This window comes from Rhipicephalus microplus, chromosome 2 (genome assembly GCF_043290135.1).
Source record: "Rhipicephalus microplus isolate Deutch F79 chromosome 2, USDA_Rmic, whole genome shotgun sequence".
NCBI lineage: Eukaryota > Metazoa > Arthropoda > Arachnida > Ixodida > Ixodidae > Rhipicephalus > Rhipicephalus microplus.
The window spans coordinates 292,789,091-292,810,485 of NC_134701.1; the positions used below are offsets into that span (position 1 = coordinate 292,789,091).

The 21,395-nt window shown below is 44.8% G+C and overlaps 1 protein-coding gene across 1 annotated transcript in view; it reads right to left on the reverse strand.

Annotated features, from left to right (window-relative positions):
* Positions 1-21,395, reverse strand: part of Tango4 (transport and golgi organization 4) — an 87,985-nt gene continuing 66,590 nt past the window's right edge. The window contains exons 11-12 of the mRNA XM_037429260.2: positions 13,429-13,622; positions 1-135 (exon numbers count right to left, since the gene is read on the reverse strand). Coding sequence (XP_037285157.1) covers positions 76-135; positions 13,429-13,622 — 254 coding nt within the window. The 3' untranslated portion in view covers positions 1-75. The remainder of the gene's footprint in view (positions 136-13,428; positions 13,623-21,395) is intronic.

Here is a 21,395-nt window from a genome sequence, read left to right on the forward strand (position 1 = left end):
TTATACAGTACAGCCGCATTTTATTACACACTCTCAAATGGCATGTTCATGCTACAGCAAAACAATTTGATAACATTAAAACCGTCTTCGTTTTGTGATGTCTGGTTTCCAATTGATTGGGTGGGTCTCCTCAGTCTGAAACAAAAGACAGATAATGTTACTGACATTTATGCAATATTGCATCATATGCAGTGCTGCTGAAGAAAGCACAATCCCAAAGAACACTATTCAAACAAATCACCACAAAAGCTAACTCGTGCAATAATTGAAGCCTGCATTGAGAGCAAGAGCGAGTTCATGTGACTTCATTCCAAGCGGCTTCAGCAACTTAAAGGCCCAAAACATTTCAAGTAAACATGTGGCAGCGCTACAAGCTGTGGGTGCCCCACAAATTTCAAGAAATAATACCTTCTCCTCTCTGGGCCTTTCTGGCTTTCCCAATGACATGCGCGCTGCACCGACATGTGCATATGTGATGTTGTCCACAATTTATGCTGTACTTGTTCGAACAAGAACTTACGCCTTCTGGTTCGTCTGCAAGCATCTGTGAATCCTTGCTATTATTTGTCATGTTGCACATGTATATGCATTTGCGAATTGGAAACCGTGATGCTTGTAGCAAATTGCTGGCATACAAACCCGGGGTTCATACCAGCCCGATTTGTACGAGCCCGCACTGGTATGGCAACAACAGCGGGTAGCTGTGGAGCGCAGAGTTGACAAAGTTGTGGTAACCAGAGTAGAGTGTCGGCGATTGCATATGTCATGTCATGATCATGTGAGATTTGAAAGGGCACTTGGCGAGGAGACCAGTGAAGGAAACAGAGAAATGAGCCATTGCTGCGTTTTGATCATCAAACGCACATAGCAGCACATGACCGTTTCAAAAATTCTCCCAGATATTAAAGACTCATGCACCACACCTAAATTTTCTATCTCTGGGTGATTTTGAGGTCCTTCAAAACCACACGTGCGGCTTCTCTAAATAGTTTCTGGTAGGCTCGAAGGGCCCACATTTCCCTTCAATCACGTTACCTATTTCGCCTTCAACAAGAGATTACAAGCTGAAACCTTTGGTAGCACAAGAATAAAAACTTGAGCGAGTTGGTAGGCATTCGTTTTTGGTTGATGCAGTGCCCATTGGACCAGGAGGAAGAAACAGCACAGAGCAGGCACCAACTCACAAATAAACTTCACTGGGAAAAACAAGCTTAAGTCCGACGGACATTCTTGCCAGTGCCATCATTCTCTGCGTGTTCCACCTAGCACTCGTGAAGGCCTTTTCTAACAAAATGCTGCATATTACATTGGAGTGCTATATAGTTTAAATGAATAACAAATGCAGTCCCTACGAGATAGTTATAATAGTACAAGCGGTCATTTCGTGCATGTTTCCTCACATACAAAGAATTTCCTGCACATCATAAAACATGAGACATCTGTCCATTTCTTTTCATGTTGCTCACTTCTAGAAATATTCATTTAGTACTTTTATGGTGCACACCTACAATCTCGGGTTAGGTATATACATGTAGTGAATGACAACAATTTGTCAGTTTTGTGGTGCTTCTTTTTTCAAGCCCCTGAATCTGTCTTTACGTGTCATTCTGTCGCACAATCGATCATTGTGTTTCAATGCATGCTCAACATGCACTTGTGAAGCATAGCCCTTAAAGATATGAGTCGGAGTACAGCACAGCGAACTGGCACTTCATGCTTGCAAGTCTGATATAATAGAGACATTATACCGTCCAACTCATTGCTTTGAAAGAAACATTGATCGTTTTATGTCCTTCGATACCCTTAATTTAGCAATCGTTTTGTGCCATGGGCTTCTTACGCGCTCCGCCGTTTCCATAAATATGACAGACAATAGAAGAAGCAGAATATTCTACGGAAATATACTGTATTGGAGTACTTGATCGGGAGCAGAGTACACCTACTTACGTTGTCAACGTACATTGACACTTTGCAGCGTGTGTTCATATGTGTAAGTGATTCTGAGATGGCCACCGTTTGTTATCGAAAATAATAATTCGAGGTGATTCTGCACAAAACTACTGCCTGTTTCAAAGCCTAAACGCAATTCAAACACGCCTCTAAGCATTCCTTGCGTTTGTCGATTTCCACTTTCTGAAAGACGCAAAACATTGTGTATCCATTCGTAAAAGAATTAAAGAGCACAATAACTGGAAAAGCGACAAAAAATGCATCGCAGAATTGCAAGTGTTTCCTTCATGACTACGCTGCGTAGTTGGCACCTTGAAGCGTAGAAGAGATACGCCTCGAACCGGAAGTACCGTAGCAGACGATGCACCGTTTTGCTATACACCTATTGGACGACTGTACAAGAGGGCCAGCCCAGTATCTTTTTCACACTTCGGCAAAAATAAAGGAAAAACTTTTTGGGGGTACTTTAGGCAACATCTGCTGCGGCATTATATATATATATTTTTTATTGGTGTCTGCACTTCTACTAGTGTGGCTGCACTCTTATCTTAGGTGACACTACTGTAATCCCTGAAACGCCATGTGAGAAAAACGTTGATTATTGAAGCTGCGGCAATTGAAGAGAAAAAGGCAATTAGCAAACCTATAATGCTACCCACAAAGGAGTTATCCTTCTTGCAGGGAACGGACCCCCTTGCACACTTTTCTCAAGTTTGAGCAATTGATTATGTGTTATAATGGTCAAAAGATGCCTTAAACAGTATGTAATCACTCATGGGCAATTCTGCATATTTATACTAGCGTTTTCCTTCAAAATAAAATTCAGTTGTTACTCAGCGCTAGTCTTCGAGTGTCCCTTTTTCCTGTGTGTCTCTGACTGTGCTGTGAGCTCTTATGGATTATTATGCGCACATGAAGGCACACTTTTTTATTAGTGTGTGTGGCGGCAGTTTCATATGGGTGGCTGCGCCCAACCTGTTCTCTGGTTTTACCCGTCAAGTTTCCGTGTTTCCATCAAGTTTGCTGTATATATGTTTGTCATAAATTTGGTAAATGCTTTTACTAGATGTTTTAGTCTTTTGAAGTAGCATTCTGACAGTGTACTTGATGTTTTAAGTCACTTCAAGCGAAAGAAGATTGAACTTGGATGTCCAGACCATCCTGAGCAACTGTCACGAGTTTAGCTCGGGAGCACTTGTGAAGGACGGAATTGATAGACAGACAGGGGAAAGACACAGGTGTGGCAATACCAACACACTTTATACAAAGGACAGATGACGCGTATACACAAAACTCGCTTTAAAAGGGCCCTGAAACACTTTTTCAAGTAACCATGGATTATATTCACAACAAGAACGTATTGCCAAGCGAATTCAATGCCGCAAATGTTTTAGGAATCCGTCCAGAACAAGGGTAGTTACAAAGATTTGTCGCACGCTACAAACACATTCTTTCTTCTCTCATCCCGATGAAAGCATTGGAAGGTAAGCAGAGAGGAATGGCAGGGGCAAAAAAATTACGTCACGCACCCCTTGTAATATTGAGCACTGTTTTATTATTTTATTTTTCATCGAATTCGCAGCTTTTACAGTGTGATTGTGCGTGCATGTGTAGACAAGTAGCGGCCTTCCACGGCAGTTCCTGAAACGATGGAGCGTGTCATGTCCAAACAGCCGATGGCTGATAGATGGCCTTCTACGAGTGATTTTTGAGCGTCTTCCATCATTTGCCGAAAGAAGAGAAAGCAATTTTTAACCGATTTTGTTAATTTATTGTGAATTCCAGGCTGTGTGCTGCGCTATAATATTAAGTTCACCTATTCTTGGGAGCCCCTACTACCAATCGGCAGCATTTTCTGATCATGCTCGAAATGTGTTGCAGGGCCCCTTTAAAGCACTCAATAACAATGACACTATAAAAATTAAAATACACCCAAACCTCAATATAACGAATCTGGATATAACGAAACATTGATTATAACGAATTAAATTAAAGATACTCTCGTAATAGATTTAGGGTTAGAATAAACCTTTATAACGAATTTATGGATATAACAAACCTACTTTCATGTAAGATGCAAGTTTGTTATAATGAGGTTCGAGTGTAACACACAATATCTCAGAACAGTCCATGTACATGGCCAAACCCACACTGCCTGTAGATTAGTTTCAACCCATTGCTAGCCCTAGCCGCTAGCTCTAAGCCAATATGGCATCAAAAATGGAATGTCCTTGCAGTTTGTTGCGTTGCGACTCGTTGCCCCTTGCATTGGCAACGTTTTGTCGAGTCCTTCATCACTGACGGGCTGTTCTACTTCTTACGGTTGCCGTCTGTTGCTCCTGTCGCTGTACCGCTCTTCTTCATTGCCATTGTCCCGGTCCTCTTCTCAATTTTCGGCCTCGCTCCCCAGGGACTCCCCCGCTAACGCATCCACTCGGCTGACTGGTGTGGGCTGCTCCCATTCTTAACACGATGTGAGGAAGCTGCAAGTACAGCAGGAACTACTGGGCAAGATGCGGCTAGTCTGGGCAGCCTCACTCGGGACCATCTCCGAGATCGACGGCTACTTCTCGGGCTCTTTCATGCTGACATCCTCAGAACCGGGCGGTCATGCTGCTCCCGTTGCCGTAGTGACACTTTTTTCCCACGTCTTTGCAGCTTGGTGTCCCAAAGCACAGTTCCAGCTTATCCTCTGGGATTTCCCCTCCCAGCTGGGGTCGTGTGCCCCAAGCCTTTCTCCGACCAATCTCTTGCGTCTACGCAGCTGGTGCGCATGCACTCGAATGACTCTTCTTTGCTAGTGTACTGTTGCCGCGCTTCCACATTCGGCACGCGCCTCGTGCCTCTCCTTTACTCACCAAGGCAACTTCCAGCTAAAATGATGGCATTTTGATGCCACAACACGCCTCCAGTTTTTAACGAAAATTTTTAACCAGTGTAGCATCAAAAAGCGTGTAAGTGCAAAACATCTGAAACAGAGCAGGTGCTAGACATTATTCCCTGCACCCTAAATACATGAGATTTTCGACCTACCATTTTGTCTTCAAATTTTTCTCCAAGCCACTACTTGTCATGAGTAGAACACTTCACTTAACCTGAACTACATACTAAATAACTGAACGGCCAAGAATTCATCTCGAGAGAGAAGGCGGGCATCAATGGGTCTTTGCTGGAGAGAGAAGGGTGTGAAATCCTCAAGCTAAGTGCTGTCGACTGCGTTGGAAACTTATCTACACCGTTATCACATCGAGAATATTTCATTCTCCTGACATCCACGTCGCAAAAAGTACACAGGCGCAAGTTTACCAAAACCAGTCTCAAAAAGTCATTTTACGTAACACAAAGTTTGGGCGTTATTGATTTACCAGCACGTTCACTACCGGAAATTTGCAAATAATGAATAATTGCATGTGTAAGATTAGTGTGTGTAGGTAGCAGCACCGATAATGTTAAAATTTGCATTATTGCATGACGAAAATCCATGGCAACCGTAGGCTGGCATGCCATAGTAGTATGAAAAGTTGCAGTGGCACCATCTTGTGGCATCCGCGCAAAATGGAGTTGCCAGAGTGAAGCTGTACATGCCACTTCATACATTCAAGTTCACTATACCTCATCTATTGGAGCAGCAGTTTCATACTGCTAGTAGCCAATGCTCAGTGTTGCTTGGTTGACTATAATATTCAGCTAGATTTGGTGGTTTACACTTTCAATTGAGATGCATAGCATAAAGTGACGTTTATGAGCAGCAGGGCGCAGCAGGTATGATTGGCGCAGAATGGTGCAAATGGCACATCTCTTCACAACCCATGGAGTCAGCACCTGTTTCGTGCTATTTTTTCATCCCCATCCTGTGTGCATTGCGTCAACCTTTGGTTGCAGCTTTTGTAGCTAATGAAGTTCGTTTAAATATGGTTAAGTTTACTTGTAGAGGCTTAAATATACTTTCCTTTATTCTGATAGTGAAACTGTCAGGTTGATGACACAAAGAATAGACAGATCAAAATTTAATTTAGCTCGACCATAATTATTGAACATTTTGTTTCCAGAATGCATGCAAGTACAGTAAAACCTAGTTATTTCATAGTTAGCTGGACCGGAAAAATTATCCGAATTAAGAGATTGCTAAATCATTGAAAATACCAAGAAAACAAAGCATCAATGACTTAGTCACATTGATTCACTTTAATTTTCTCAAGGAATACACAAGTCCAGTTTTATTTGGCATGGGAGCAGTGAAAAAGTCGTGATTTCTGTCATTTGTGAATTTGTTCCCAATGTGAGTGCGAGTCAAGATCCCCGTGTTATCCGAAATGTGCTCAGAACCCATACCCCATCACCAGCAACGTTATGTTGGATGGCGAATGTGCCTTTCTGAATGGCAGCAGTTGTTTCAGATATCTGTGAACGCTAGTTTTGTTTGTGTTGCAGATAATTTGTTGCACTTCAAATGAACAAGGCTGCAGCCGAATTAATGTGGATTATTCAATTTCTTGAATTAACAAGTTTTACTGAAACATGTAGGATTTTTGTGAGCTGATAGCGATAGGCAATAAAGTGTTTTTGAAGATGCCAATTGGAAAATCACGATTGTTGTACTAATGCTTTGGCATCGGTAACAGCAGTGTCTCCCAGCAGCTGGCAGCTGTTCTGCGAGAGTGACCACCAATCCTCTGCACTTCATCATGCAGGTTTTTTTTCATGCCTTCGCTGTGATGCTCTTTCCTGCGCTGTTTGGTTTAACAACATGCGCATCATTGGTGCGCGCACTACCGTTCCGTGGACCTGCTCAGATTTCAACATGCGGGACTTGGCTGGACAGTACTCGGGATTCAACGCGGCAAGCCATGCTACTATCTCAGCACTTGGTCCTGGGCACAGCTTGGAAGGCCCCATCGTCAACGATATCAATCGTTGCCCAAGCTATAAAGCCACCGCCCCCGTCAGCATCGCCTTGTGGGCTCGGTAGCTGTTCAGCATCGCCTTGTGGGCTCGGTAGCTGTTCTGCGAGAGTGACCACTAATCCTCTGCACTTCATTATGCAGGTTGGTCCTTCATACAGCCTATACGCAAAAAAGTCGAGCAATTACTTCTTACTTCAGCTGCCGAGCCCGCAGTGCCTGTTTGCTACTTGTTGTGAGTGTGGAGCTGTCGTGTGTTCCTTGCTGCTAGTCGCGGGTAATATCGAGTCGAACCCAGGACCCGATAATGCGGCGATTCTTGCCGAGTTGCGTAAGCTAACTGCCGGTAAAGCAACTGTCATTACGGAAATTAAAGACATTAAGGCACAACTTGTTGCCACGAATAACACTATCGCCGAGCTCGCTAAGCGTGTGGCTTCTGTGGAAGCGAGTTTTGAACACATCGAGCGCTTGTGGCAGCAGCTTGGAACCGTACAGACTGACAACACCGAAACTGTGTATCGTGTTTCTCTTTTAAAAAGCCGTTTTGATGATGCCGAAAATCGGTCCCGCCGTAACAACCTTATCTTTTATGGTATCCCCAATTCTTCATATGAATCACGTGCACACCCTGAAGAAGCGATCATTCAACTTTGTTCCGAACAACTGAATTTAACAGTCGACACAAAAGAAATAGAAAGAGCGCATCGCTTGGGTCGCCATACCTCTGGCCGTAATCGTCCCATAATTGTCAGATTTTCTGCCTTTAAGACGAAAGAGGCGATCCTTACTAACGCTCGCAAGTTGAAAGGTACCACATACGGCATTGGGGAAGACTTTTCCCAATGGGTACAAAACGCACGTAAACACCTTGTCGCCTTTGCAAAAAACAAGTCCGTGCCTTACTCACTTCGATATAAAACGCTACACATCGGCCCACGATGCTTCTTCTTTGATGAAGCTTCACAAAGCGTACAAGAACAACTATAGCTATCTCGTCCCGCCCGTCAACCACGCAGCCACCTTACTCGCATGCCCCGTGCCACCCTTTCACTCTCGGTTATCTTCACTAACATTCGCAGCTTCCTTCCGAAACGTGAAGTAGTGTCAAATCTGGTGTCATCATCCGATAGTAATGTAGTTGTACTAACCGAAACATGGCTTTCTAGTGAAATCACTGATGCTGAAATTTCGAACAACTTTCCCAACTTTGATATTTTTCGAAAAGACAGGCACGGTGGCAGAGGGGGTGGGGTATTAATCGCCATTCATACTGAACTATCTTGTTGCCCTGTCAATATATCAAGTGACCTCGAAATTCTGTGGCTGATCTGCCATACCGAACCTTCATCTATTATTCTTGGCGTGTGCTACAGGCCCCCTACTCATCATTCCGATTTTCCCAGCAAACTTAATAATATTTTGAGTGATTTAGCCAAGCGGCACCCTAATGCATGCATCTTGCTTTTCGGTGACTTTAATTATCCCAGTATTGATTGCTCTTCTATGCAATTAGCTACAGGTAACTCGGAGGCTGCTGCATTTCTGGACTTCTGCCTTAACCATAATTTGACCCAACTGATAAAAGAACCAACTCGTGTCACGGTAGATTGTGCCAACACGCTTGACCTTATTCTGGCATCGCATCCCGAATTCATGTCATCAATTAGTTACCTTAAAGAAATAAGCGGCCATAAAGCAATTCATGCCACATTTTCCCTCAAACCACTTTTTCACCATTCCCCAGCAAAAAAAATTCGCCTCTATAATAAAGGTAACTACTCCGCCATAAACGACGAACTGCATGAATTTTATCGGTCCTACGAGTCGACATTTCACAATCGCTTCGTGCAACAGAACTGGTCAGATTTTCAGGGCAAGATGAATGTTTTAGCGGACAAATATATTCCAGTCACCACTATTCCTTCTAATCGTCATAAGCCGTGGTATACCAAAAACCTTAAAACACTTGAGAACAAAAAGAAGCGGCTCTTCGTAACGCGAAGTTTAAACCTAATGCCGACTCGTGGGACAGATACTATCAAGCTGAACGCGCATATCTCGCAAAAGTTCGTCAACGTAAACATTCCTTTTTTCACTCGGACCTTCCCCGCAAGATAACCGATAACCCCCGTAAATTCTGGCAGGTCATTAACCCTCAGCCCAACCGCTCTATCCGTATCTATACAGATCAGGGTGATATCCTTTCAGATTCTGAGTGCGCTAATACATTCAACGCCGCTTTTTCATCCGTTTTCACAGCTGAACCAGATGCCCCCTACCTGAGTTCCCTACCCCTATCATGTCAATAATGCCGGCTATAAATTTCTCGGCCGAAGGCATCACATCACTTATTGAAAAAATAAAGGTTTCTTCGTCCGCAGGTGTTGATGACGTCACTTCTAAACTTCTAAAAAACACTAAACATATTTCTGCCGCAGTCTTAACCTTGTTGTTCTCGCAGTCTTTATCATCAGGCACTCTACCGAATGAATGGAAAGTGGGAAAGGTCGTCCCCGTCTACAAGTCAGGTAACAGCGTTTCACCATTAAACTACCGGCCCATCTCCATAACCAGCATACCATGTAAAATCATGGAACATATCTACACTAACATCATGAACTTCCTCGATTCCAACAACTTTATCCATTCATCACAGCATGGTTTTCGCAAAGGTCTGTCCTGTGAAACACAGCTTGCTCTTTTTATTCATGATCTGCATTCCAACATGAACTCTAATATACAGGTAGACGCAATATTCCTTGACTACGCTAAAGCCTTCGACAGGGTACCACATCAACGCTTGCTGTTAAAACTTTCCCACTTAGGTTTGCATTCAGATGTGATACGATGGGTTAAAGAATTTCTTACTAATCGGTCTCAGTGTGTGTGTATTAATAACATAGCCTCTAACCCCGTCCCTGTATCCTCCGGCGTCCCCCAGGGTTCCGTGCTGGGTCCCCTATTGTTCCTGATATATATCAATGATCTGCCATTAGAAGTTACTTGCTCTATTCGTATGTTCACAGACGACTGCGTTATTTATCAGTCAATAAGAAATACCTCCGACCAGGCTGTGCTGCAGAGCAGTTTATCTAAAATCCTGAATTGGTGCGATCGCTGGCTTATGGTCCTGAATCCCAGTAAATGTAAATTAATGTCCGTCACCCGCTTGCAAAGCCCTCCCCTCTATCTGTACAAAATTGCTAGCACTCCTATTGAATCTGTTAGTACCTTCGAATATCTCGGTGTAACTATCTCCAAAGATCTCAATTGGTTTCCGCATGTGTCCAACGTCACCTCATTCAGTAACAAAACCTTAGGCTTTCTCAGACGTCATTTACGCAGCTCTCCTCCTCACGTTAAACTCATCGCATACAAATCTTTAATTCGACCAAAACTTGAGTACGCGTCCGCAATCTGGAATCCTCATCAATATTATCTCATAGACGCATTAGAAATGGTGCAGAACCGCGCCATCAGGTTCGTTCACTCATCATATTCGTATAACGTTAGTGTATCCTCATTAAAGGCGGCAACTGTCCTGCCCACCCTTTCTTGTCGCCGTCGCACTGCCAGCCTATCCCTGTTTCACAAAATGTATTACAGCTCACTCAATCAGCCACCTTACATCTCACCGCCTGCTCGCATATCCCTTCGTACAGGCCATTGCTTAAGTGTTGCTCGTCCTCAAACCCGTACTCTCACCTACTCGTCCTCTTTTTTCCCACGCACCATTGTAGACTGGAACGGCCTTCCCTACGCCGTCGTTGCCACCACCAACCCAGATGCTTTCATTGATGCTGTAAAAGTGCACCTCTCATCCTGAATGGTCATGTATCATCTATCCTTACTGTACACCCACCCCTTATGTAATGCCCCCACTCGGGGTCTTTTAGAAAATAAAGTGAAGTGAAAGTGAAATACTTGGTGAGACTAACTGTTGCTTTTTTGCTGCTTGGTTTTTTTTCTGGTGGACATTCATAGGTGAAGAGGGCACAAACAGACACGTGACACTATGAGCTGCTTTTTAACTGTATCTAAAAAAAAAAGCGAAGTGACAAAAAAAAAAGAGCTCACTACAATCTCCAGCACCTTTCGCACAATATTGAGATCAATTTTTGCTGTCCTTGCGAACAAAATTATTACTTTTAGCTACTAGGAAAGAATTGGCAGCAAAATCATTTTGACATACAGTCAAACCCCGATACAACGAACGCCACTTCAACGTACTATAATAACTCGTGTAATGAACGCACCAGCGTAATAAACGTACCTCCAACATTCATCCGCTGCAGTCTCGTCAATTGACACTTGGCGCCTCTTTACCCGTTAGATCTCTTCCGCTCTCTATTATTATGTCGACTCCCCTCAGCCACCTCGGCTCGCTCCCTCCCCCCCCTTCGCTCGTTGCTCCGTGCTGTATTGTTATTCCTTCTATTTGTGCGCAGGACGTCTAGTGTATTTTTTTATCTGAGCGCCACAGCGGGGTTCACGAACGGCGCGAGTGTAGAGGAATCGCAGCTGATAAGCACACAATGAGCGAAGGTCACGAAACTGCTCGCGCCAACCGGCGGTCGTTTCCTGCAAATACGAAACTTTAATGCCCAACCCCATGCAGGTGCTTTTCAAGCGACGACAATAGGATTTGCTGTTGCGAAGGGTTATTCGTCGCTATCGCAGGTTTTTTGAAAACCAGAAAAATCGCTCGTCGCCCAGAAAAGGTTGTGACAATTTCCGCGACATGGTAGCACCTATGATTCTCGCTTCACTTGTTCTCTGCACGTACAGGAACTTTTCATGGGGGAACGAGGCAGCGGCCGTATTTTATCGTTTCTCTTGTTATCGATGATTTGTTTTAATGCTTCGGCGGTAGTTTGCTGCAAAGTCGGCAAAATGCGTCGTAGGGCACGCTTCTGGACGCCCCTCAAGATCACAGCAGATACCACTGTGGCGGTTGAACGATTGCGAGAAAACATAGCAGCAAAACACTTTCAAGGCGTGCTCGGGCAGCCCAGGAGCAGCTTGTAAAAAATAGCGCCATCAACCACCGAAGATGAGTAAAGTGCAACAAAGAAGCTGTTTCCAAACAGCGTATGCGTATGTCAATTGCGAAAGGCTAAGCAACCTAATTTTTTTTGCATTCCGGCATTTTTAGCTCATGTCGAGAAAGCTTTCATAAAATTTGTCCTGCAGAATAAACACACCCCCAGCTTTGCTCGGAGTTTTTGAGAAAAAAAGTGCATCCATTACGCGAGTGAATATGGCAATTTCCGCTACAACGAAAAATTTCGTTCCCCATCAGCAGTCTGTAGGTGTCAATGCATAAATATTCTCACTCCAACAAACACTTTTTATTTTGCCTTTCCACTTCAGCAAAATTTGATGATGCAATACCCGCCACAGATGTTTTATTCTGAGCAGTAAGCACGATCTTGAACGTTTTGATGCATTTTCAGAACATAAAATTACATCTCTACAAAGCCAAAAATAAGCGTTGGCATCACCGGAAACCGCCGCTGTTTACTAAGCATGGAAACCACCATTGCTCGATAGCAATGGCAATGAGACCGCCCTGGTTTTGCCACTGCCTTGCTTCTGAGCTGCAAACAATTCGAAGGTGAAGCGCAGTCGCACAGTTTCCGACCCGCTGCTGCTGGGTGCAATGGTGGAACGATGCCAATGCTGTTAGTTCCTTTCATGCTTAGTCACACTGGTCAGAGCGGCTGTTTGCGTTATCAACTAAATCAGCCAGCTGCAACTAGTGGATGATAAGAATAGCAAATAGAAGGCATAAGTCACCGCTCCACGATTCCACGCCTGTTTCTCAACGTTGTTGGATACTTTTTGACGGCGGACAGCTGCTAGTGTTAGCGTGTTAGTGTAACTGTTAGGTCCGTTTACAAAAGCAATTGTGGGTGTTGTTTCAGCACGCTTTTCAACATGGCGTCGCTATGCATGCATTACGCTGCTGAGAAAGAAAAGGAAGCAGCCGACACTTATTGAATATCTCAAATAAAAGTTCCTTTGTTTTGCTAGCTCAGCTCAGCTACATTTAAAAAAAAATATCAGTACAATAAAATTTTTCGCATGCTACATCAGTTTCGTTTTAGTGGGATTCAACTGTAGCATGGATGACACAATGCAAACGTCAATAGACATGCTTTCCTGACACTGATTTTTGTAGTGCTCTTTGCTATGTCATACTCTGCATTTCCCCTAAAAGTGCTGATACTGGGAGGAATGAAATCATCCCACAGCTTTTATTCATCTTAAACGAAGCTTATCTGAGACACCGAGAGCAGAAAAATGTGAAGGACCTTTTACGTGGAAGTTGAACCTAATAATGGTTGGTCCTTCTTTATGTACAAGTTGGCTTGTTTCAGATCACTCCAAATTGAAATAATAAAAATATCTTGCATGGCCCTGAGGAATCTGACTGTAGCCATGCATCAGGGCTCCCGCAGCTGCAGCCAAACGTAGGATGTAGGATTGTTCCTCTGACAGCTTTTCCGCTGTAAGCTAACAAAATGCTACTGACGAAGAAATGCTAAATGTAACAAAAAAAAATACATACAGCGGTGTCATCTTCCCGGAATATTTTCACAGTCTTGTCAGCCTCGGCTGTGATGAGGCGGCTGCCGCTCTGGTCGAATCCACAGGCAAATATGCCCGCCTCACTGTCGATGGAGCCTGGCTGTACTGGGGCTTGGAGCCGCTGGAAGTTGTAGCCCGTGCGCCAATCCCAGAAGAACAGTGTTCCATTGTCCCCTGAGTTTAAGCATCCACTTAAAAATCAGTCAACGTTGCTGCAGCAAAAAAATAAAAGGACTAGGCAAACAGGAGCCGGCCAATATTCAAGCGAAACTGCAGCACCACAGCAACCTACGTAAATAATCCATTAACCTAAACAAAACATTGTTGCACAAAATACTTGTTCTTACGCAAATTTTACAAACAAGCTCACATTCACAGGTTTGTATGAGGCAGTCAAACACTTAATGTAGCTATTTACAAGGCAAAACTACTTTTTGGGCAAGTTGTTGTAATTTAGAAAACACAATTTTATGGTGCTGGAAAAGCACAAGCAATAGAGAGATGCACAGATGCGAAGAGCACCAACTACAAGTGCAAAGGCAGAGTTGTCACATCATATCTTTTGTTTACAACAGCGCTAGCATTTCACTGTGACCCATCTTTGCAAACTCCCTATCTTTATTGAGTGGGCAGGCCAATGTTCTACAGTGTTCCAGGCTGTGCTACAAGCCGGACTCTTTAGCGTTCTGAAGGGTGTGCAAGTAGAAAGCAGGTTTGAATTCTGCTATATGCACAATGCAACAAGCATGACAGTTATGAACAAAAACAGGCATAGCGACTAAACACAAAGAACTTTGTCGTTGAGTGCCTCCGTTCAGGCTTAATCCTAGGTTTGTACTGGTATTCTAATGCTTTGAATATTTTAAATATTATCACTCCATTCAAATTCACACTGATTTTAATTTAAATCGTTTGAAATTTCAAAGTACTATAAATTAACAATATGTGTATATTAGTCTACATGCAAACTCCTGTAAAAATGGTTTCACTGCAATGAAAAAGTGCTCAGCCATAAAAGCACCTATCTGTATATACATTAATTCGCACGTACCTCATTGTAGAAATGATTTAACTGCAGCAAAAAAATGCAAAGCCCTGAAAACACCTATCCAGGGGAAATCCACACTGCCACAAAACACCACTTGAAGCTTAAGTGAATATATTACTAGAGCTGTATGAATGCTTGCTCTAGGGCCTCACAAAAATTGTACATATTAATAAAAAAACTGCAGGGTGCTAATATAGACGTAAAACTTCTTGCTATTAAAACTTTCACACGGCCGATACTGGAATATGCCAGTATTGTCCGGAGTCCTCACCAAAAAGTGCTTGTAAATAAACTTGAATGCATACAACGGCTTGCAGCTTGCTTTATATGCTCGAGATATAAGCAGAATGACTCAGTCACAGAAATGCTACAACTATGTGATCTGGAGAGGCTCCACAAGCGCAGACACAAAAATAGATTAAAGTTTCTTTTTCAATTATTAGAAGGCGAGTTTAAAATTAACAGAAATTACTACAGAGAACAACCTAGGAAACGAAGTGAGAGGCCAAACCATATGTCACAGAACGAGCGCTAAAAATGGGCGCGCCGCCAAATTCTTGCGATAACGCGCGAAAGAGACGCCGCGAGGTCAAAAGAAAAAAAAGAAAACAAACATCCAAGGCTCCCCGGGGCGCGCGCTCTCCTCTCGGAAGCGTGGCTTCGCCGACGAACCTCCTCACCCCACAACGGCGGTCGAGCAAGCGCTGGAAAGTTCCAGAAGGAAATAGGCGTGGTCATACCGAGCTGAGTCATCTGCCGCGGAGGGCGTTCCAACCGTCTCGCCCTCTTCCCAGCCCTCGCTGCGTATCGCGCCGACGAAATGATGAGAACCTTCTGGAATGTCGCGCGGAAGGTATTTAACCGAGCAGCGGAGATGAGAAAGCAGGAGAAGACGGAAGTAGCGCCAGAGTGCGTAGGGATTCCGCCGTGTAGTCGGCGAAGGTTTTGTCCGTAGGGACGAAGCAGGAGATGAAGAGGATTTCCACCTGAGGGGTGACGACTCGAGCTACAGGCAAGAGTGTGTGTTTACCGCTATCGAGCGAAGACGCGTGGCGACAGCTGCGTGTGTGAAGCCGACGTGTTCGGGCGAAGAAGTTTGAAGCTTGGAGAGTGGCCTATTGAAGACGGGAGGTTTCCTGGAAGAGAAACTTCGGCGAGGTTTCCTGGAAGAGAAACTTCGAGAGCTGCAGAACGACAACAACGCTGGACTATGAGTGAGTGATTCTCGGAAGGGTATCATTCAGACTTTTGTTCCAAGGGCTTTGGACTGAATAGGTTTTCTATCTCTTTAGTCTTTAAGTGCCTTGGTTGTTCAATGCATGCGACTGCATTGTAGTGTGTATTGTTGTCTGTGTCCGTTGTTTAGAGTGTGGCTGATTGTACTGTGTAGTACGTTGTTTGATTGGTTTGATTGGTGACATATTGTATAACTATTGTGGAGTGTGCATACTTGTGTATTGTTTTTGATCTGCCATTTTTGAGAATATAATATTTGTTTTGTTTATCAACTCTCGGCTCTGACTTGTTCTTTGGGCCACAGCCGGCGTCCGCTGGCGCGCCAAAAAGGACCACTTCTAAATTGTCCACGCTTTCGTGGTGCGGTTGGGGGGGCCGATACTTCGGCTCTTGGAATTAGCCCGGCAATTGCCTCCCGAATTAACGGGAACGATGTGACAATTAATCTGGCGTCCGCGACACAGGACCTTTTGGTGCACAGTGTGTCCAAGGTAGTGAGAAAGAGCCTCGAGTTGTTGATAGTGCTATCGGAACGATTTTGTGTGTTGTTCAGTGTTCTCGTTAACGAGTGCAGGGGAGTGTTCCGATAGACTAATTTAGGCAGATACTTTTTGCACGCGGCAAGGTTTTATTTGCGAGTTGCGAGACACAATGGATCTCGAAAAGTTAGTCGCTCTTGGTGAGAAGATGGGTCTTTCTGGCGCCGAACTACGGAAGTGGGTAAGCCAGAAGGAGAAAGAGGCGGTGGAGAGAGAGAGGTTGGCAGCTGAGAGGGCCAAGGAAGAAAAAGCAGCTGAGTTGGAGCGAGAGAGGTTGGCAGCTGAGAGAGCCAAGGAAGAAAAAGCAGCTGAGTTGGAACGAGAGAGGTTGGCAGTTGAGAGAGCCAAGGAAGAAAAAACAGCTGAGTTGGAACGAGAGAGGTTGGCAGCTGAGAGGGCGAAGGAAGAAAGAGAGCAACAATTGAAGTTGGAGTTGGAGAGAGAAAAGTTGGCAGCCGAAAGGGCGAGAGAAGAAAGAGAGCAGCAATTGAAGTTGGAGCTGGAGAGAGAAAGACTGGCAGCAGAGAGGGCTAAAGAAGAAAGAGAGGAAAGAGACCGGCAGCGACAGCACGAGATAGAACTCGAGCGGCTCCGTTTGCAACAGCGAAGCGAAACTCCCGTCCAAGCTAGAGTTGAAAGCAGCGAACGGGAAGATCATGGCTTCCGCTTGAACCCAAGCAAGCTGCTCGTGGCGTTTGATGAAAGGAAGGACAACCTTGACGCGTACCTTCACCGATTCGAGACGATTGCGAGGAGCCAGAATTGGCCGGAACATCAATGGGCAACTGCTTTGAGTACTTGCTTGAGTGGTGAAGCGCTCAGTGTGTACGGTAGGCTGACGCCGACCGACGCAGCCAACTATGCAAAGGTGAAAGCTGCTTTGCTGAAGCGATTTAGATTTACCGTGGAAGGATTCCAGGACAGATTTCGGACAGGAAAGCCAGCTGATGGTGAGACGGCTACGCAGTATGCCGCCCGACTTTGCCATTATTTCGACAGATGGATTGAACTTTCAGGGACAGCGCAGGAGTACGATGAACTTAGAGAGCTCCTAATTAGAGAACAATTTCTTACTAGTTGCCACCCAAGCCTGTCGCTGTACTTGAAAGAGAGGAAAGCTAAGTCACTTGAAGACATGCTTGAATTAGCCGATCAATTCTTGGAAGCGCAAGGTGGCACTAATTTGGCCAAGGTCAAAAAAGAATGTCCTGGAGATTCGAAGAAATCGGCACCCGAACAAAAGAAGCGTGCACCGGAGAGAATTCCGCGATGTTTTCTGTGTAACCGAGTGGGTCACCGTGCTAACCACTGCCGAACTAACTTCACGAGCCCCACGGTTGTAAAATGTTTCAAATGTGGTCAGACTGGGCACAAGGCAGACGCATGTCGTAACGAAGCGAGTCAAACTCACCAGGTATCCTGTGCACAAGTGGCATCAAAAACCGTTGATGACGTCACCGATGGATTCGTAGAGTTGAAAAATGGGGAGAAAATCCCTATTGTGGGAGCTGTAATGTCAAAACGGCCAACCGGTGTTACGAAGGGAATGCCAACGCTCCCTGGAAAGGTTGCGGGGAAGAAGATTACAGTTCTAAGAGATACCGGTAGCTCCACGGTTATCGTGCGGAGAAATTTGGTACGGGAAAGTGAGTTGACCGGCAAAACGAAACCGGTTTGCTTAATTGACCGTACAGTTCGGATGCTTCCCGAAGCAGAGATTGAGGTGGAAACCTCGTACTTCAGCGGGAAGGTTACCGCTCTATGTATGACGACCCCCCTTTACGACCTTGTCATCGGAAACATCGACGGGGCGCGAGGACCGAATGATCCGGAATGTTTGGGAGAAGACCCTAAGATAGAGCCCTCGCCAACCCAGCGACCGCGAGATACAGTGGAGGAGCATCCCGAGACGGATCTCACTAGAGCCCAAGGTGAAGCCGCGGCGCAAGAGACAGCGAATGAGAAGACGATCGTGTTGAATGAGTTCACACGCTGGGCAGCTGGACGTACGTCGGCACGACCCCAACCGACCGACAGTGTAAAGGAGACGGAGTCGGCCAGCCAGGCCAAATGTAGAGACATGAACAAGCTGGTAAATAAACAGACCGGACCCGTCGAACGTCATGACCCGTTAGCAGGGTCGGAAGTGACAACGATGGCTGAGACGCTGCCTCAGATACCGTCGTTGGAAAAGGCTCGCGGAAAAAGAACAAGGAAAAACAAGAAGAGATCGAGCGAGCACCGCAAGAAAGGACGCAAGCGCAGCTCGAAATACACAGGATAGGTGCTGAGGTCGAATCAGAATGTGTTTGGCAGTGCTGAGTGCCATATGTTGTGTTAATGTTGTGTTATCCTGCGTCACAAGTGTCGAAGTGTCTGTGCTGTGATGTATAGTGTTGTATAGTTGTTGTAATGAGAGAACTTTGTACATTTGTATTATTGGGAATGTGTGGTGGAGTGTTGTACTCATGTGCCTGTGGTTATATTTCATGTGTTGTGTAATTGAATTACAATGTACAATTGTATTGAATGAACTATTGCGAATGTGACGTGTCATGAGCGACGGACTATGTTACAGTCTTTGAGTGTGTGGGGACTGTTCGCGCTCGTTTGTATGGTTCTGAATATTATGAGATAATATTCTTAAAGTGGGGGGCAGTGTCACAGAACGAGCGCTAAAAATGGGCGCACCGCCAAATTCTTGCGATAACGCGCGAAAGAGACGCCGCGAGGTCAAAAGAAAAAAAAGAAAACAAACATCCAAGGCTCCCCGGGGCGCGCGCTCTCCTCTCGGAAGCGTGGCTTCGCCGACGAACCTCCTCACCCCACAACGGCGGTCGAGCAAGCGCTGGAAAGTTCCAGAAGGAAATAGGCGTGGTCATACCGAGCTGAGTCATCTGCCGCGGAGGGCGTTCCAACCGTCTCGCCCTCTTCCCAGCCCTCGCTGCGTATCGCGCCGACGAAATGATGAGAACCTTCTGGAATGTCGCGCGGAAGGTATTTAACCGAGCAGCGGAGATGAGAAAGCAGGAGAAGACGGAAGTAGCGCCAGAGTGCGTAGGGATTCCGCCGTGTAGTCGGCGAAGGTTTTGTCCGTAGGGACGAAGCAGGAGATGAAGAGGATTTCCACCTGAGGGGTGACGACTCGAGCTACAGGCAAGAGTGTCTGTTTACCGCTATCGAGCGAAGACGCGTGGCGACAGCTGCGTGTGTGAAGCCAACGTGTTCGGGCGAAGAAGTTTGAAGCTTGGAGAGTGGCCTATTGAAGACGGGAGGTTTTCGGGAAGAGAAACTTCGGCGAGGTTTCCTGGAAGAGAAACTTCGAGAGCTGCGGAACGACAACGCTGGACTATGAGTGAGTGATTCTCGGAAGAGTATCATTCAGACTTTTGTTCCAAGGACTTTGGACTGAATAGGTTTTCTATCTCTTTAGTCTTTAAGTGCCTTGGTTGTTCAATGCATGCAACTGCATTGTAGTGTGTATTGTTGTCTGTGTCCGTTGTTTAGAGTGTGGCTGATTGTACTGTGTAGTACGTTGTTTGATTGGTTTGATTGGTGACATATTGTATAACTATTGTGGAGTGTGCATACTTGTGTATTGTTTTCGATCTGCCATTTTTGAGAATATAATATTTGTTTTGTTTATCAACTCTCGGCTCTGACTTGTTCTTTGGGCCACAGCCGGCGTCCGCTGGCGCGCCAAAAAGGACCACTTCTAAATTGTCCACGCTTTCGTGGTGCGGTTCGGGGGGGCCGATACTTCGGCTCTTGGAATTAGCCCGGCAATTGCCTCCCGAATTAACGGGACCGATGTGACACCATACACGAGTACTGCACCCTTATTTTGCGCGAACGAAAGCGTACCGTCATACTTTCTTCCCCGATGTCGTTGAAGATTGGAATGGGTTACCGAGTAACTGCGGGTGATGTTAATAAATTTGTGCATTTACTTGATTTACATTTATGTGATTTATTGTAAATATTATTGCGATTGTTATTCGTTGCACTGCAAATCAGGGTGTTTTTCGTTTTTCATTTGAAATGCAAAGTTTTCATGGATTTGTATATATGTATACCTGGTTTTTCATTGGGAGATGTATAGTTATATCCCCAATTTGTTTGTACAGTGTGTCGTACCTTTCCTGTAATGACCCTCAACAGAGGGTTGACGGTATTTCTAAATAAAGTAAAAATAAAAATAAATAGCAAAATTCTGGCTGCAAGGCAAATTTAAATATTAAAGTTCGAGTGTGAATTGCATCGAATATTTTTCGTAGGATTTTCAAATACTTTTTGAATATTTCGAAGTAACAACTATCGAAAAAATGTTGCAGAACGTACCTAAAACAGGGTTCGTACAGGTTTCCAATGCGAAAATTCAAGGATATTCAACGACTTTCCAGGACCTGTTACAATTTTTTAAAGGACTCAAAGCGGCATGCTAAGTTAAAATAGTTCACTCTAAAATTTTCAAAAATGACCAATTTTACTGCACTTACAATGAATATATGCATATCGCAACTAAAAAAAAAATTCAGTCTTCTTGCAACTGCTCCCTCCACAGAAAGTGGGCACGATGCCGTGTCAGAAAGTTACGCGCTGACGGGCTGCAGTGCGTATGTGCGGTCAGGCCTTAAATTAAAAGGGTGGTGCCACAATACTTGTGGGTTGTGTTCTCATTGCTGCAAGCATTAATTATAGCTCCAACAAGCACGATACAAGCACCAAGATTAATTTATTCTCGCCAAGTAATTTATCGCCCTATCGATGTGGACAATTTTCAGTTCCTGTTTGTGGGCGTCTGTGATTACAAAAGTTTGCACGCCTCATGCCGAGTATCGTCTGCTCTTGCACAAATGTGCCACACAAGCACTTGCCAAACAAACGCGTCACTAGCTGCAGCGGCTGCGATGCTTTGCCAGTACGTACGTAATGAAAGCCCACAGGTCACTCACCGCACTATAGATCTACAACTTTCGTTGCCCTTCCTATAGAGCTATGTCAGTGTTTGACACGCTCATGATGGGCCTCGATTAAGAGAATTAGCATTTAGGTACACTTGAGAAGTGACTTAAGGGGAGACACGGGTCTTGAAGGCCGATAAATTCCCGAAAAATCGATTTT